Consider the following 13,988-nt stretch of genomic DNA (forward strand, 5'->3'; position numbering starts at 1 on the left):
AGAGAAAGCTAGAGTTGGTTATTAAAGGACATTAACATCGAATAGGATGTCGATCCCGGACGAAGTCATGTTTCTCTTCAAACTCACGTGCCGAACGTAACATGGAATTTGACGAGCCAATCAGCGTTGACTCCGGTCCGACATGAGCCGATCGGGCGACATGTCCGAGCTTTGTTGATGTGATGTATTTTCCGTCCTGACTTTGATGCGAGTGGACGCTTGCAATCACCGTCGGCTGCCGTGCTGCTCAACGGCAGAACATGGTTGCCACTCGGTCCCTTCTGACATCGCTTCGCTTCATTGTCAGTCCTAAAAAAAAGAGTTGTATATTCACATATCGCCGTTGAATCGCATGTTAATACAAGCTGGTCACTTTTATCTTACCCCATGTCATGCAAAGCGCACAGTCAGCCACCGCCAGAGATCTGTGTCTGTGACAGCCCATTCATTATGCGCTGGTTCCTGACTGTCTCGACCCTTACTTCAGTGGGCTGTACGGTAGAGGGGCGAGAATGAACGCATCCATAAATTTGGCCAATTGCGACGTCTGAAATAGCCGTTTGAGCGGAGCTAACCAAATCTATCAAAACGCACCTTGTCTACGGTTTCTGCCCACCCATCAACTTGCCATGCATTCTCTCTCGTCTCTTTACGAGTCGCCAGGTTTCTGCGCCGAGAGAGATGAGCGTCGGTCTCGAACCTATAAAAGGCACTTACGGATACTGCCACATATGGTGTACCTGGTTGAGTCGTCCAACCTGCGAGAACCACGCGCCGACTGGAGCGACGTGCTTGCGCCGTGCCTCGATGCCTCTTCGCCTAATACAGACGCGTCAATTTTTATTCCGAATAGAAACAGGTGGTCCATTGGAAACGAACCAGGTGTGTTCCCATTCCAACAAAGTGCCTGCTTTCAACTGATATGATCGCAGCTCGAAAATACCGCCTTGCGCGCGCGGTGGAGCAGTCGGGAAGAACGCAAACTCCTGGTTCAACTGAGAGAACCGTGAATTGATGAACGGCAACATCGCCTGATACGCTTTCAAGTGCTATAAACATCTCCATGATCTTTAAGACATCGCGTTGAGTCAGCAGCAAATATACCTCCGATGTCCGTGCCAGTGCGCTCGACTTGTCGTATCCACCATAGTTCTCATATTCAAGGATATGAAAGAACGTGTCTTGCTCCCCAACAAGGGTCTCCCAGCTACCTGTCAACTTCACTTTCATGTCAGGATCCTTAAGGAGGCCTGTGTAATATTTCTCGCTACTCAGAAGTCAAAAAAAACAGGATATCGGTGAGTAATAAGGGTTTGCTTACGCTGCGACTTTATACTCATCCGTCTTGTCGGACTTGACGCGGTGTACTGGTGGATTCCAGACACGTCACCATTTACGAAACGACAGGATGCTTACCTTCAAAGCCATGAACGTACTTGCCGCGACCAACAAGACGGGAATGCTGGAGGATGTCAACCTCACCGGCCTTCTTGGCCTCTGGAGAACCGTGTAACAAAGACTGGGTTGCCGTGAGATTGGAATCTGAAAACATTTGCCTCACTGTAGATAGCTACCTGAACTGAAATGGATCGACGTGTCGCAGCAAGAGAAGATGCCGCTCTGGTGGCTGAAGAGCGATACATTGTGGTAGAAAGTCAAGAGCCGTGCGTGAGTGAAACCCCGCTATAACTCCAATCAGTTCGTGACGTATTTCCGCAGGAATAGGGTTAGGGTTACGCGCGATCCTAATAGCACTTTTCACGCTCTGAGTAATTAGCGTGTTCTACTTGGGAATACCACGCATCCATATCTCGTATATACACCACTTTTCTGAATCAACCATATCCTCTGAAAGTACGACTCTGAAAGAACGCTCATTGATATCGTCTACATGTTTCTGGTCACCAATTTCCGGTGATGCCATAAGAATACTGCACTCAGTCATAGCTGGTGGTGCATATGATCCGCCCGCTATGTCGACGCAGGAGATATCATGAACAATAGACACCTGATCTTTTACAATTAATGACACCAGCCAGTACAGTGATGAAAATGCGTACCCATGACTTAGTGAAAGGGGAGAACATTTCAAATTGCGACTTATGAAGAATCGCCACCGTAGCATTATCCGTCAAAATTACCATGTGAATTTCTGCCCAGGAACTATCCAGGTTTCGCAGCATATCTAAAGATATTGCATCCCCCTTCTTTCCACCTAAGGACTAGCTCAATCCGCTGAACCTTGATGTTTGGAACGGTACTTCACCTGTTAAGCTGCGGAATGCAGTATCTGCTCGACCATCAACGGCATGGGATAGAGGATAAAACAAATGGTTGTGAGTATTTTCTTCCGAGAGAACACCGTTGTCTTCTCGAGTAAAGATGCCCAAAGCGGGTGCATCGACAGTCCCAGGAAGAAGTCTGATTGAAGTTTCTAGAACACAAGACAGTCCCCTGCAAGGCGTGCGAGAGACAGGTGTCCTTGGCAAATCCGGCGTACTGTATTGAATATACGGAATATCCCCAGCACCGGGTAGACAGGGAGTCTCCTCGCAGGCAATAACCGAGGAAAGAAGCTCCGTAGCCCTGTTCTGGGAGTCAAAAATATCAGATGAAAAACTGATATGAGGTACAGCAACCAAAGCTCACGATATGTTTTCGATTTCGTTCGTTCCCTTCGGTGCCTACTGTAAACGGCTTGCCGCCCTGGAGTTCAATGCCCTGATCAAACCAGACTTCCGGATATTCATTGCGTAAAATCGTAAAGTAATTGTCAGCCATCTTCATTTCATCTTCTGTAAACTGAAGAAGTCTCAAAAGAGATAGAAAATCTACGGCAAGGGATCGAGGAAGCATTGCTCCGTGGCCGAGCCAGGCGAAGGATGTATGGACGCTTGATCCGACGTCAAGTCTTCGCAGTTGACTTGATAGTAGTTCGTGTGGAGGCAGCAAATGTATGCCTGTCTTAGATGACGGAGACATACGTGCGCGCATCGCAAGGATGACTTCAGGTAATACTATGTAGTCATCATCCTAGAAAACATGCTTGAGTGACCGACAGCACCGGACGGTACGAAAAACACGCACCTGAACGAAACAAAAAGCCGTGGACGCTCGAGCACATGCCACGAATCTGGCTTGGAAGTACAGATTAGTAGGTGAGTTGTACACCTTTAGCCTACTCCCTATACATGGAGCGAAATCCTGTTACGAAGACGTGACTTTGAGAGAATATAAGATGAACATAAGAAAAGCAAACAGCTTCAAAGATTTGATTAGGACTGTTGTTCCACACAAAGACAGTATGGATGGTATTCTCAAGGGAAGGACCACAGAGTAGAGAAACTATTTTGATGACGTTGGGAAACCGAGACCAGTTCAGAATCACCGCGGTGGTATCAGGGTGTCCATTTGGATCAGAACCAGGAAACCCAGCCCGTCTGAAAGAGCTGTTTACTCCACTCTTGACATATGTCGCAGGAAACGACGGTGCGACGCCTAACCGGAAAGAACCCAGCAAAAGAGAGAGCAGAAGAAATACCAGTGGCCAGAAAAAATATCTCAACATGAGGGTCCAGGACACGCCCCTATGGAAGCTTTCGTGCTTACGTTCGCATCAACCTTTTTGATTCTTCATGCCACGACCAGCGAGCTGCCCGTGCCAGCTATCAATGTCGTCCCTGTAAAACAGAACAGTGCTCAATGATTACGACCATGCAGTCAAGAAGAATCCGTTGTTGGGCGGCTCATCGGCGCACCCTTACGACCTCACTGTGTCTGCACTCGGATCTCAAGTCTCAAGCACAGGTAAGGGGAGCTGGACGGTCGCTGTCATTACCGACAATTGTACAGGCCAGAATATCTCACATCGATGCCGTCTCTCCCTTCTCACCCGCATTAATCGACACTTTCCGCCGACGACACGACTATTTGCGTATCTCTCTCACAGAGAGGTGCAATTTGCGATGTACGTTATCTCAGCACTCATTCATGGAATCGTGTCTCAAGACGTAGGTACTCAGGTTTTTACTGCATGCCTGAAGAAGGAACTGAATTGTCCCCTGAAAGTCATCTTCTCACGAACGAAGAAGTTCTTCGTCTTGCGGCGTTATTTGTTAAAAGTGGTGTTACAAAGATACGATTGACCGGTGGAGAACCAACAGTCCGGAAAGGTCTGAACGAGATCATCGGTCTGTCTTTCTTCTCATCGCCGTCCTTCCCTCGTTATTTAATTTGCACTAGCCGGTCTGAATGGACTGCGTCCATATGGTTTACGATCCATAGCGATGACTACAAATGGACTTGTTCTTTCAAGAAGACTACCAGCCTTCATTGACCGAGGTTTGACTCATCTCAATATAAGGTTAGAGATGTCGTGTTTTGTTACGTGTATGAAATCTGACTACTTCAAAGCTTGGATACTTTGGATCCGTATAAGTTTGAGTTCATGACTCGGCGAAGAGGCCATGAATATGTTCTGAAAGCTTTGGATGTCGCCCTCGTGTCGCAGGCACTTGTTTCTGTAAAGCTGAACGTCGTCGTCGTTAAGGGCCTCAATGATTCGGAGGTACTTGACTTCATTGAAATGACAAAAGAGCGAGTGCTATCTGTCAGATTCATCGAATTCATGCCGTTCACAGGTCCGTGTAACTCCGTATTCGACTCGAAGTCACATTGATCTCTACATGTAGGCAATGCTTGGGATAAACGCAAGATGGTTCCATCAAATGTACTGCTCGATAAAATCATCCTGCGTCACCCTGATGTTCAAAGAATCTCCGATGAAGTGAACGATACTGCCCGTTCATGGAGAGTTCCAGGTTACAAGGGAAATTTTGGCTTTATCAGCAGCATGTCAGATCACTTTTGCTCCTCGTGCAATCGCCTGAGGATAACAGCAGACGGCCAGATCAAGGTCGGGTACCTCTTTAGCCTGTATCATTGCTCGGGAAATTTGACCTTTTTGGCAGGTATGTCTATTCGATGCGAAGGAAATATCTCTACGAGATGCAATGCGAAACGGCGCTACCGACGGTCAACTGCTTCAGGCTATCGGTAAAGCCGTATCTGGCAAACAGGAGAAGCATGCAAACATGGAAGATATCGATGTAATTACGAATCGCCCGATGATTCTGATAGGCGGTTGAGTGCCCATTTATTGATCCAGTAGACAAGTCTTTGATGAGTTTGACAATGTTTCTAATGTCATACCCACTATTAGGTCCGTCTGCCTTTTCATTTTCCTGTCTGTCCAGTTCAAAGATCAATCTCAAACCACATGGTCTTCGATGTCGGCACTACAGCTTAGCGGCATCAGCATCGGCACCTTGCCTCACTCACCTCAACGACAGTGGACGGGCTAACATGGTCGATGTGTCATTGAAGGAGGTTACACGGCGTATAGCCACAGCAAGCGGACGTATCTTCATCCCTCTCATTGCTTATGAACTCCTGGCTTCGACGTACCCAGATGGCGAAGAACCCTCGACGGCATTGGAGAAGGCCAAACAGAAAGTTCACCGAAAAGGCGATACGCTTACCATCGCACAGCTTGCAGCCATAATGGGGTCCAAGAAGACATCAGACCTCATCCCACTTTGTCATCCCCTTCAATTGTCGAACGTTTCGGTAACGTTGACACTCGAAGCCCCAGCTCACGACAGCCAACGTCACAGCGTTCTGTGCCGTGCGACGGTGTCTTGTGATGCCAAAACCGGCGTGGAAATGGAAGCTTTGACTGCCGTGTCGGTTGGTTTGCTGACCGTATGGGACATGCTGAAGGCTGTGGCAGGGAAGGAGATGGAGATCGGAGAGATTGTTGTAACGGAGAAATCGGGTGGTAAGAGCGGGGATTTCGTTCGAAACAGATGAGCCGATACCGTGATTGATCTTGCGCCGTCTAAATTACTCTCCTACGGGTATATATAGAATCAGAAACAATCATAAGCCTATCTAATTCTTTGGGTTTGTGTAGAGAGCTGCAGACTTGTAATAACTTTGTGGTGATCAATCAATAAAACACGAAGACGCGTCATTCTTATGATTCATGTAGCACACTGCATTCGTTACCGTTGCAGAGCTGGCTCAGGTGGAGTGGATAAATTCTTGAAGGCCCGCTGAAATTTCACTATCCACAAGGCGCGCTGCTTCGATGCCCTGCAAGATGTTATATTAGCTCACCTGGAACACAACGAGAGTTCGGACGATATACATCTTTTAATTTGACAACTGTAGGGATGGACTCGATTTTCCAAGGATCCCCCCGAAACCCGTTGGTTGGCGTTTTCCACCTGTCGGAGAAATGGATGTGAGCATGGATATTTCCATTACCTGGGAAAACGAGACCAACCTTGGCCTGTCTCCCACATAGACGATCAATGCGCTCGGAGATTTGTCTGATCCAAAGGTATCCTTGATGAGCCCATCAACTACTCGACAGTCCTGTGGTAGTTAAGGCGTTAGCGCTCAATCTCAAATGTGCCAAGACATCTTTACCGGGCACCAGAGCTGACCATCAACGATGGACGAGTAGAAGATCAAGTAATCGTGCTTGATTTCTACTGGCTGTGGTGTGGATGCTGTGAAGCTTTCGTCGGCGATATAAAGAGGCATTTCTGTTATCGACTTGGGGGAAGAGAAGTGCTGCGCGCGGATCGGCAGTCAACTGCGTTTAATCAGCAATCACAACGTCAACAGATGTCGCAAGCAAGGCGCGACTCAATGTGACTTAGCGGCACCAAGTGCTGCCAAGTGGTCTGTGGAAGAAAAGAGGAATGAACGTAACGCGCTTCTCAAAACATCCCATTTTCCCATAAGTATAGCGAAAAGTAAACATTGTGCTTAAGGCAAACTAAGTAATAAAAGTGAACAGGGGAATCGACCCTATGAAACCTCTTGCGAACCGAATTAAGCACCGAAATACTATTAAGGGCAGTCCGAAAATCGAAAAATCAGTGGTATAGATCAAGTCCATGGTGTATGAAGGCAGTCCATGTACGCCGAAGCAAATCAAAAATCTCTACAAGCGTAAATTTGAGACGTTATAGCGATGTAAATACAGTTGGATGAGAAATGCTTTAATATCCGCCATACGAACCACCGTATGAGCTACCGGATGCACCATACGTGACTTGTGCAGCAAGAGCACTTGAGCTTGAAGTGTTCCAGGACACCGACGAAGTAGCAGCAGAAGCATACGTGTTGTATGGATCACTGTTGCCGGTGGTAAGTGACCAAGATGACTTGCACTTGCCCAAACAATCAGAGAGACCAGTGTTGTACACTTGCTGCGTCGTAGTAGCCGTGGCAGTCTCTGTCTGAGTCGCTATCGCCGTCGCCGTGGAGGTTTGAAGGACAGTCATTTGGTCTGTGACGGTTGCGGTTTGGGTTTGCAGGACAGTTTTGGTCTGAACAGAAGATTTAGCATGTCGTCTTGAAAGAAGAAGATATCCTAAGCCTACGTTGTCAATGACCTGCGTACTGACCCAGACACTGGTGTACGTGGTGGGATAGACAACAGTCGACACTTCAGTTTGAGTGACAACATCTGTTTCTGTCTGCTTCAGCGTTGCAGTCGCGGTTTGCACAACTGTCATCTGATCGGTGAGAGTGGCAGTCTGGGTCTGTAATACGGTCTGAGTCTGTACAAGAAAATCAGCATTATTACGGTAATAGTCATTTAAGCATACGCACGTTGTCAATAACCTGTGTGCTAACCCATACACTGGTGTACGTGGTTGGATACACAACAGTCGAAACTTCGGTCATGGTGACAAAGTCTGTTTCCGTCTCCTTTTGAGTTTCAGTGGCAGTAGCAGTAGCAGTCTGGACTTCAGTCTGGGTGTAGACGTTAGTCTGAGTCTGAGTCTCTGTGGCTGTAAGAGTGTGGTCGATCACCGAGGTTTGGTCGATGGTTTCTGTTGACATCAAGACTTGCGTAGTCGGGACCATCTTCACAGAGGTCACGACAGCAGTTTGTGTCACCATTTGAACGTCAGTCTGCGTTTGTGTAACGTATTGAACGACCGTAGTAGGGACAACTTGCGTCTCAGTCTGCGAAGCATAAGAAAATCGATGACTCGAGAAGGACCACATGTACATACTGCAGTATAAGTCACCGTGTTGTACGCCGTCTCAGTCTCAGTCATAGTCTGAGTAATTGTTGAAACATATTGATTGCAGTCCGACTGGTAGCCATATCCTCCACCGTTACTAGCAGGATCGACATAAGAGGAGCACAAGAAGCCAAACGCTTAGCCAACGTACTTAATGATAATTGTAGTGGCGTAACACCCCTGCACGGCGGTGCTATCGTACTTTAATTTATAATTCAGACTTTTGATTTTGGAGCAATATTAATAAAAATACGCACCCACGACTCAGTCTGACAGGAACCATCACTATTCTTGTAATAACCATATCCACACTCCAGTGATTTGTATCCCCCGCTCATGTACGAGTCGTAGGGCATCACATCATAGAAACTGGAAGAGGAAGGAGCTGCAGTAGGGGCGGAGTACGCCGCGGCACCATTATCGACCGGAGTTGGGGTCGCAGGAACCATAGACACTGCACCGTTCGCCACCTGAGCGGCAGCAGTACTTGCCAGAGCTAGACCAAAGACAATTGACTTCATGATGAAAAGAGTGGACTACAAAGAACGCCGGTGTGTGTTCAAACGAAAACCGAATTGAAGAACGAAAGAAGCGGTCTACGCGCTGTAACTGTCTTGCAGTGAAAATGGGACAATGTGCGGGAAGCTTGAGGGCAAGCGCTCTGTGGGTCAGTCCGTTAAATTATGATGCACAAGTGTCGCGATAGATATGCAGACGCACCGCTAAAGAATAAAAGAAAGGGAGGGAGAAAACGAAAACGAAAAGAACGAAAGGTGAGGACAAAGGATGAGAAAGGGTGAGAGAACAGGACATCGAAGCCAGCGGTTTTTGAGGTACTCCCAGGCATGGGTCCCAAACGATCGGATGAGCCGGAATTGTCACTGGCCATCACACTGGCCATCTCGGTGTCTCCAGGGCCAATATATACGCCATTCTAATTAGATTATTCCCTTCGCTTGGGTCTCACTTCGCCATTGGTCAACCGCTGTAGCCAGCCGTAATCAGTATATTCAATATATTGACACCGGTCTATCTACCTTCTACCTTAAGCGCCGATGCGCGTCTACCGAAGTCCCCATTTACATCCAAGAGGATTTTCAGCGCGTTGCGCGCGCGTATCCTAGACAATTCGTCTCGACGGGACGTCAAAACGGTCTCAACCTTTGGTGGTGCTTCTGCCCACGGATACTGCAGAGTTATCAGCCAATCAGGTTTAGCGGGCCGCCAAGGGTTTTACTCACAGGCAACTAAATTAAAGTTCCATCAACACTTGTCAGAACACCCAGTTAGATGTGAGCCTTTGATTCACTTACCGATTTCTTGAGCTCCTCGTAGGCCAATAGCGTGAATCCAAACTGAGGACTACTCCGAAGGATACGAGCTGGGCCTCCTTTGAATAAGGCTTTGAAACCTTCCTCTCGATCTTGCACGTAACAATGTCAACGATCGGTCTTGTGTATCAGAAGAAAAGTACACACATATCTTCACGAACGCGTCTTGAAGCCCTTTATAGTGTGTTTGTCCTTTTCTGGCCTCTACTTGAAGACGAGTCTTCACAACGTCTAAATTTCAGTCAATCAGATGCGAGGGTGCATAGCCTCATGGAAGCTCCATACCTGCAGGTGTCGTGAAATATGCCGCTGGCATACCGCTGTTTCATCAACAAGAGTACGCATGTGCATCGATCAATTAAGTGTGTCAATCAGGTGGCAACAAAGATGCTTACGCAATACCAGCAGCACATAACGTCTCTAAAAACGATAGTTGCTTGCCATTATACCCTTCGTTGAACACGTCGGACTTCAAGTGACCGTAGGCTGGAAAGTAGATTGCAGAGAAAGGGATGTCGCGCATTAGGCATGCGCTAGCTCCTTTATACAAACCGAGGACACCAAGTTGCCGAATGATGTGGACAGCGCCCCTCGGGACCGCTCCCTCAAGCTTAGCGGTCTCACCTTGAACCTGTAGACGGATTTTTCTGTAGCAACCCACCTCAGTTGATCGAACGTTCTCAAAAGGGCTGATTTGTACGCACACAATCTCCAAAGGGTTGGTGAAAACCTGATAGTTGACCGATATCAATCAATCAATTCATTGGATCAAGGCATTGCACGCACCACTTGGCATCCTCCGGCAGTGCCACCAGCCACTAGCTCCCAGTACAATTTGATACGTCCCGTCTCAGGATCCATAGTCTTGGAACGAACAAGGTCATTGACAGTTAACTTGATGGCCTTCTCTGGCGCTACACCCTATAACAAAGATGAAAACTACGTCCCCAGCGAATAAAATGCCGCTCTACATACAATAAGCTGAGGTCCAAGACCACGATAGAATCCAAGAAACCCTTCGTTACGGAAGATCTTTTGCGCACAGTCAATGCTGTTTTTGTAAAGAAGCTGTCCAACAACGGTGCTCCGTTGATTTTGCATGCTAATGATACCATTTAGGTCCTGCATCATCGCCTGAAAGCCGCCTTTCGCTTACCGTGTCTAAAGAACAGATCGGCTGAGAAATATGGTCACCACAACTGGAATACACGTACCTTAACTAAAGAAAGCATCAGTGGCCTGAAGAACCCCCAAAGTTAAGCACTTACCCATATCGATAGGGTACACAATCGTAGCACCGAATGCACCAGCCATGCCTATGCTTTGTGAGTGAACGAAGTATCGCAAAAGGACGATTTCACGGACCGCCCAATACAAAATTGTAGGAGGAATGGAGCACCGAATTCAGGAAAGATTCTGTATGAGGAGCCTTAGTCTCCATCTCCTCGCGAGGGGCCTTCCACCTTGGGTCAAGCAATTGAGCGAAATCAATCAGTGCTAGACGCTGAGTACTGCTTCCACGACCTGCAAAGTGGAAGATGATGGAGGCCTCCATGGGAGTAAATAAGGAGTAACGAGAGCTTGACGCGGAGTAGTTAAGAAAATCTGATTGGTCAATCCTCCCATCTTTGCTCTTCGCAGTCGCCTCACGAATGATACTGTATGCAAAGTGAGAACGCTATGGATGACACTGGTGAAAATGTAGCGTACCGCTCCACCATATCCATTTCTGGTGCCAGTATTTTAATACATATTTCGATGCAGTATGGAACCACAAACCTCTAATAACATTATGGAAAGCGATTACTTCCGAATAAGATATGCGTTGTCCTGGAGTAAGTGTGCAAAGGGTCGGTAACCTGTCTATAACTGCATCCGACAATTTATGTCCAGCAATTTCCTGCAAAAGAGTTGTTCAGAAGGTTAGTTAAGGTTCCACGAATCGTAAAACATACTAGAATGATTTGCTTAAACTGTTCGGGCCTAATAAATCCGTCCTGGTCCGTGTCTAAATATCTAAAGGCTTGCCGAAGACGCTCGCCCTGCAAACCCTTCATAAGTTGCGTAAACTCGTTATCTTTAGGAAAGACATCATTAATGATGATACAATTCAAGGCGTAGCGGACACTTACATCCCAATACACGTGTTCCGTTCTTTTTCCCGAGATAGAGTTTAACCCAGTCACTGGTGATGGGTTAATGAATTGACAGAGTCAATACAGAAAAAAATAAGTTACCAATTGAAGTCAAAAGGAATCGAGCCTGGGGGGATGTTGGCACTGTAAACAGACTTGAACTCGTCGAAGTCGATGAAACCCGAGCCGTCACTAAATAAAATATGAGCAATATTTCGGAATCAAAATGCCGCAATACCGACACGTCAAAGTACTGGAATGCCATCCAGTAGTCAGCATCGGGGCGCTTCAAACCGGTTTGGAAGACCACAAAGTCCTCCCAGGAAACCAAGCCCCGTTTTGCGGTGTCGGCCACACGGAAAAGAATGGAAAACTGGGCTCGACCGATTTTTGACGAGTCATCTCTTGGGGCAATAGCGTTGACGAAGCTTTCAGGATCCAAGTACCTGGTAGATGCAACGTCACATACTAAATATTCCAGGTGAGCAGAAGGACTTACTTGTCACCGCTGACGTCCTTTGAGTTGGCATCGAATGTTCGTCGCCATCGCCTAAGCTCGGACTCTGGCACAGCTACGGCGGTTCGAACGGATTTGAGAGCGCTGGCAGCAAGAGAGGACGAGTTGGCGTCATCGCAATGAGCAATTGGGAAAATGGTGGGGAACACCATGCTGGTCGTTGTCCAAGGTAGTGGGGGAGGGGTATCGTGGAAGAGAGCGACGGTGGAGGTAGAGAGGAGAGAAATTTACGCTGCGATCGTGTTTTCTGTGGGCTCTGAGCCTGAAGATGCGGGGTTAATCTCCTAATTCAGACCATGTGACTCGTGTCAAAATTGCGAAACGGAACAATATCGGAACAAGGCGGCTGCCTCTTCCTCGAAATATTTTCAGCAATTTCCTTTCCTTACCATTCATTTTGCATGCAAGAAAATATGGGACCTTTCTCCCGCATTCCCGCTCAATTTTAGCCCTTTTCGCCAGTTAGAACTTAAAAAAACTCATCCATGACTCAACCAGAGCGTACCGATATCTTCCGGGTGCCTCCGTCCATCTCCCGTTATCCAAAGCGTTCAACGTATTCGTAATTCTTATCTACACGAGTAGCAACACGCTTCCTAGGACTCCGCCACCTCGCCCAGGGCTACTTCCCGAGGTAACCTGAAGCTTATGCAGTACATCTCCTTACCAGGTGCTACGGATCGTACATGCACGATGCAAACATCTTCTGATGCAGGATGGCCCAGGACTTGTTCAACTCGCTATAGAAACGGTCAGGCACGATAAAATGTCCACGGAAAAATGCCCACCTTGAGAATGTCGACTCGGGCTCTGTCTTCTTCGAGCTCCCGAGTAAAGCAATGGCAATGTATCATGGGCATTCTTGTGTAATGCTCAATGAGGACTGGTGTGGAAAGCACCCCTTGGAAGGCATCCAAAAAGCTAATCGCTGAATCCGGCAAATTCATCACTAAATGGGTGATTGTTTGGCGGAGTGGTAAGGTGACATGATCGCTTTCATCTTGGGGGATCAACGAGTTTTTGGCCGCTTGCTTCTGTAGCTTTCGTTCCAGTGTCTTGCTCTTTCGAGGACCAGTATATGGCTGAAAAGGATTTTCGATCGGCCACATGAAGACATCTCGAATGAAGCTCCGGCCATCCTCACAAGACACTCGTACAAGTTCTGCCACCTAAGATGTGTATAAGTCAACGTTAACTCATGTTACTTGATGCTCACGTTATTATTAACCACATTCTGAGAAAGATATTTCGCGCTGTTCGGATTGAGATCATTTGCAAAGATGCCACATCCAAGTTTGGCAGCTGGTATAGCAAAGGGACCGACACCCGCGAAGACGTCTGCCAATACGTCTGAGGGGTCCAACAGTTTTACAATTCGGTCGTGCTCCGGATGCAATCGCGAGTTCCAATATACTTGAGAGAAATCAAACGTAAAGCGACAACTCGACTCATGCTGGGGTATAGAATGAGCTGAGAACACAGAATGATAACATTCGGACCAACATGTGTGACAACATACTCGGGTTTCCCTGCTAGGAGTTCCATCTGAAAAAATCGAAATTGGCTGTCAATTTCATGAAGCTTATTGACAACGGTCTCGATTTGCTTGTTTTTCTACATGTGGTCCGCTTAGAGGGGGGAAAGGCTGAAAAAAGGCACAAAGCGTACATCAAGGAACACTTGACCAATTGCGTACTTGTATGGCAAGTATTCATCATTCAAATTGAAGTGCGCTGCGAGAAAGAATAAATGAAATCTTCCCTGAATATATTGCAACGCGGCGCACCGACATGTCCTGTTGCAGCAAAACCAACAGGCGATCCCTTCACCAGCTCCTCGGGGAGAACCGCTACGAGAATTTCACCTAAGTTGAGGAGTTGAAAGGGGTACG

At 47.3% G+C, this 13,988-nt stretch overlaps 7 protein-coding genes across 7 annotated transcripts; 1 reads left to right on the forward strand and 6 right to left on the reverse strand.

Moving 5' to 3' along the window:
- Window positions 1-113: 113 nt before the first annotated feature.
- On the reverse strand, window positions 114-1,683 carry BT62DRAFT_291622 (NIPSNAP-domain-containing protein). Its single transcript, XM_043180383.1, has 9 exons — window positions 1,575-1,683; window positions 1,417-1,519; window positions 1,322-1,367; window positions 1,105-1,267; window positions 880-1,049; window positions 718-819; window positions 595-667; window positions 335-547; window positions 114-281 (listed from the first exon to the last, which is right to left on the reverse strand). Exons 1-8 carry the CDS (start codon window positions 1,641-1,643, stop codon window positions 479-481), a joined length of 795 nt encoding a protein of 264 aa, XP_043045740.1. The 5' UTR covers window positions 1,644-1,683; the 3' UTR covers window positions 114-281; window positions 335-478.
- A 68-nt stretch (window positions 1,684-1,751) lies between these two features.
- Window positions 1,752-3,568, reverse strand: BT62DRAFT_1071405 (uncharacterized protein; the record flags this gene model as incomplete). Its single annotated transcript, XM_043178749.1, has 6 exons — window positions 1,752-2,008; window positions 2,061-2,215; window positions 2,267-2,591; window positions 2,650-3,033; window positions 3,088-3,204; window positions 3,260-3,568. The coding sequence occupies 6 exons, from the start codon at window positions 3,566-3,568 to the stop codon at window positions 1,784-1,786; spliced, it is 1,515 nt and encodes a 504-aa protein (XP_043045741.1). The 3' UTR covers window positions 1,752-1,783.
- A 21-nt stretch (window positions 3,569-3,589) lies between these two features.
- BT62DRAFT_977828 (molybdenum cofactor biosynthesis prote) lies at window positions 3,590-5,871 on the forward strand (the record flags this gene model as incomplete). The annotated part of the gene is made up of 8 exons (XM_043189303.1): window positions 3,590-3,682; window positions 3,853-3,967; window positions 4,023-4,190; window positions 4,243-4,363; window positions 4,414-4,640; window positions 4,692-4,915; window positions 4,971-5,142; window positions 5,168-5,871. 8 exons carry the CDS (start codon window positions 3,590-3,592, stop codon window positions 5,869-5,871), a joined length of 1,824 nt encoding a protein of 607 aa, XP_043045742.1.
- A 213-nt stretch (window positions 5,872-6,084) lies between these two features.
- On the reverse strand, window positions 6,085-6,612 carry BT62DRAFT_1071407 (uncharacterized protein; the record flags this gene model as incomplete). The annotated part of the gene is made up of 4 exons (XM_043178750.1): window positions 6,085-6,156; window positions 6,212-6,290; window positions 6,350-6,441; window positions 6,496-6,612. 4 exons carry the CDS (start codon window positions 6,610-6,612, stop codon window positions 6,085-6,087), a joined length of 360 nt encoding a protein of 119 aa, XP_043045743.1.
- A 464-nt stretch (window positions 6,613-7,076) lies between these two features.
- On the reverse strand, window positions 7,077-8,635 carry BT62DRAFT_999998 (uncharacterized protein; the record flags this gene model as incomplete). The annotated part of the gene is made up of 6 exons (XM_043190862.1): window positions 7,077-7,406; window positions 7,461-7,640; window positions 7,693-8,052; window positions 8,103-8,211; window positions 8,266-8,315; window positions 8,372-8,635. The coding sequence occupies 6 exons, from the start codon at window positions 8,633-8,635 to the stop codon at window positions 7,077-7,079; spliced, it is 1,293 nt and encodes a 430-aa protein (XP_043045744.1).
- A 508-nt stretch (window positions 8,636-9,143) lies between these two features.
- On the reverse strand, window positions 9,144-12,249 carry BT62DRAFT_881848 (mitochondrial carrier; the record flags this gene model as incomplete). The annotated part of the gene is made up of 17 exons (XM_043182684.1): window positions 9,144-9,302; window positions 9,428-9,537; window positions 9,593-9,676; window positions 9,731-9,765; window positions 9,841-10,092; window positions 10,150-10,175; window positions 10,232-10,359; window positions 10,417-10,547; window positions 10,710-10,761; window positions 10,811-11,103; window positions 11,156-11,174; window positions 11,225-11,345; window positions 11,401-11,522; window positions 11,578-11,630; window positions 11,683-11,772; window positions 11,823-12,026; window positions 12,080-12,249. 17 exons carry the CDS (start codon window positions 12,247-12,249, stop codon window positions 9,144-9,146), a joined length of 2,049 nt encoding a protein of 682 aa, XP_043045745.1.
- Window positions 12,250-12,693: 444 nt separating this feature from the next.
- BT62DRAFT_881844 (uncharacterized protein) lies at window positions 12,694-13,690 on the reverse strand (the record flags this gene model as incomplete). Its single annotated transcript, XM_043182683.1, has 5 exons — window positions 12,694-12,837; window positions 12,901-13,090; window positions 13,205-13,266; window positions 13,314-13,550; window positions 13,601-13,690. Coding segments are annotated over 5 exons (723 nt in total), but the record flags the coding sequence as incomplete, so codon positions are not given.
- Between the last annotated feature and the right edge of the window lie 298 nt (window positions 13,691-13,988).

The sequence above is a fragment of the Guyanagaster necrorhizus genome, assembly GCF_019112545.1.
Source record: "Guyanagaster necrorhizus MCA 3950 unplaced genomic scaffold BT62scaffold_2, whole genome shotgun sequence".
Classification (NCBI taxonomy): Eukaryota; Fungi; Basidiomycota; class Agaricomycetes; order Agaricales; family Physalacriaceae; genus Guyanagaster; species Guyanagaster necrorhizus.

Excerpts from the sequence above, each read along its gene's own strand:
- BT62DRAFT_291622 (XM_043180383.1), bottom strand. The coding sequence starts at position 1,643 with ATGTATCGCTCTTCAGCCACCAGAGCGGCATCTTCTCTTGCTGCGACA. Across the intron at positions 1,520-1,574 it reads GTCGATCCATTTCAGTTCAG|TCTTTGTTACACGGTTCTCC; the intron begins GTAGCTATCTAC and ends ACGGCAACCCAG. Across the intron at positions 668-717 it reads CACCATATGTGGCAGTATCC|AAACCTGGCGACTCGTAAAG; the intron begins GTAAGTGCCTTT and ends CTCTCGGCGCAG.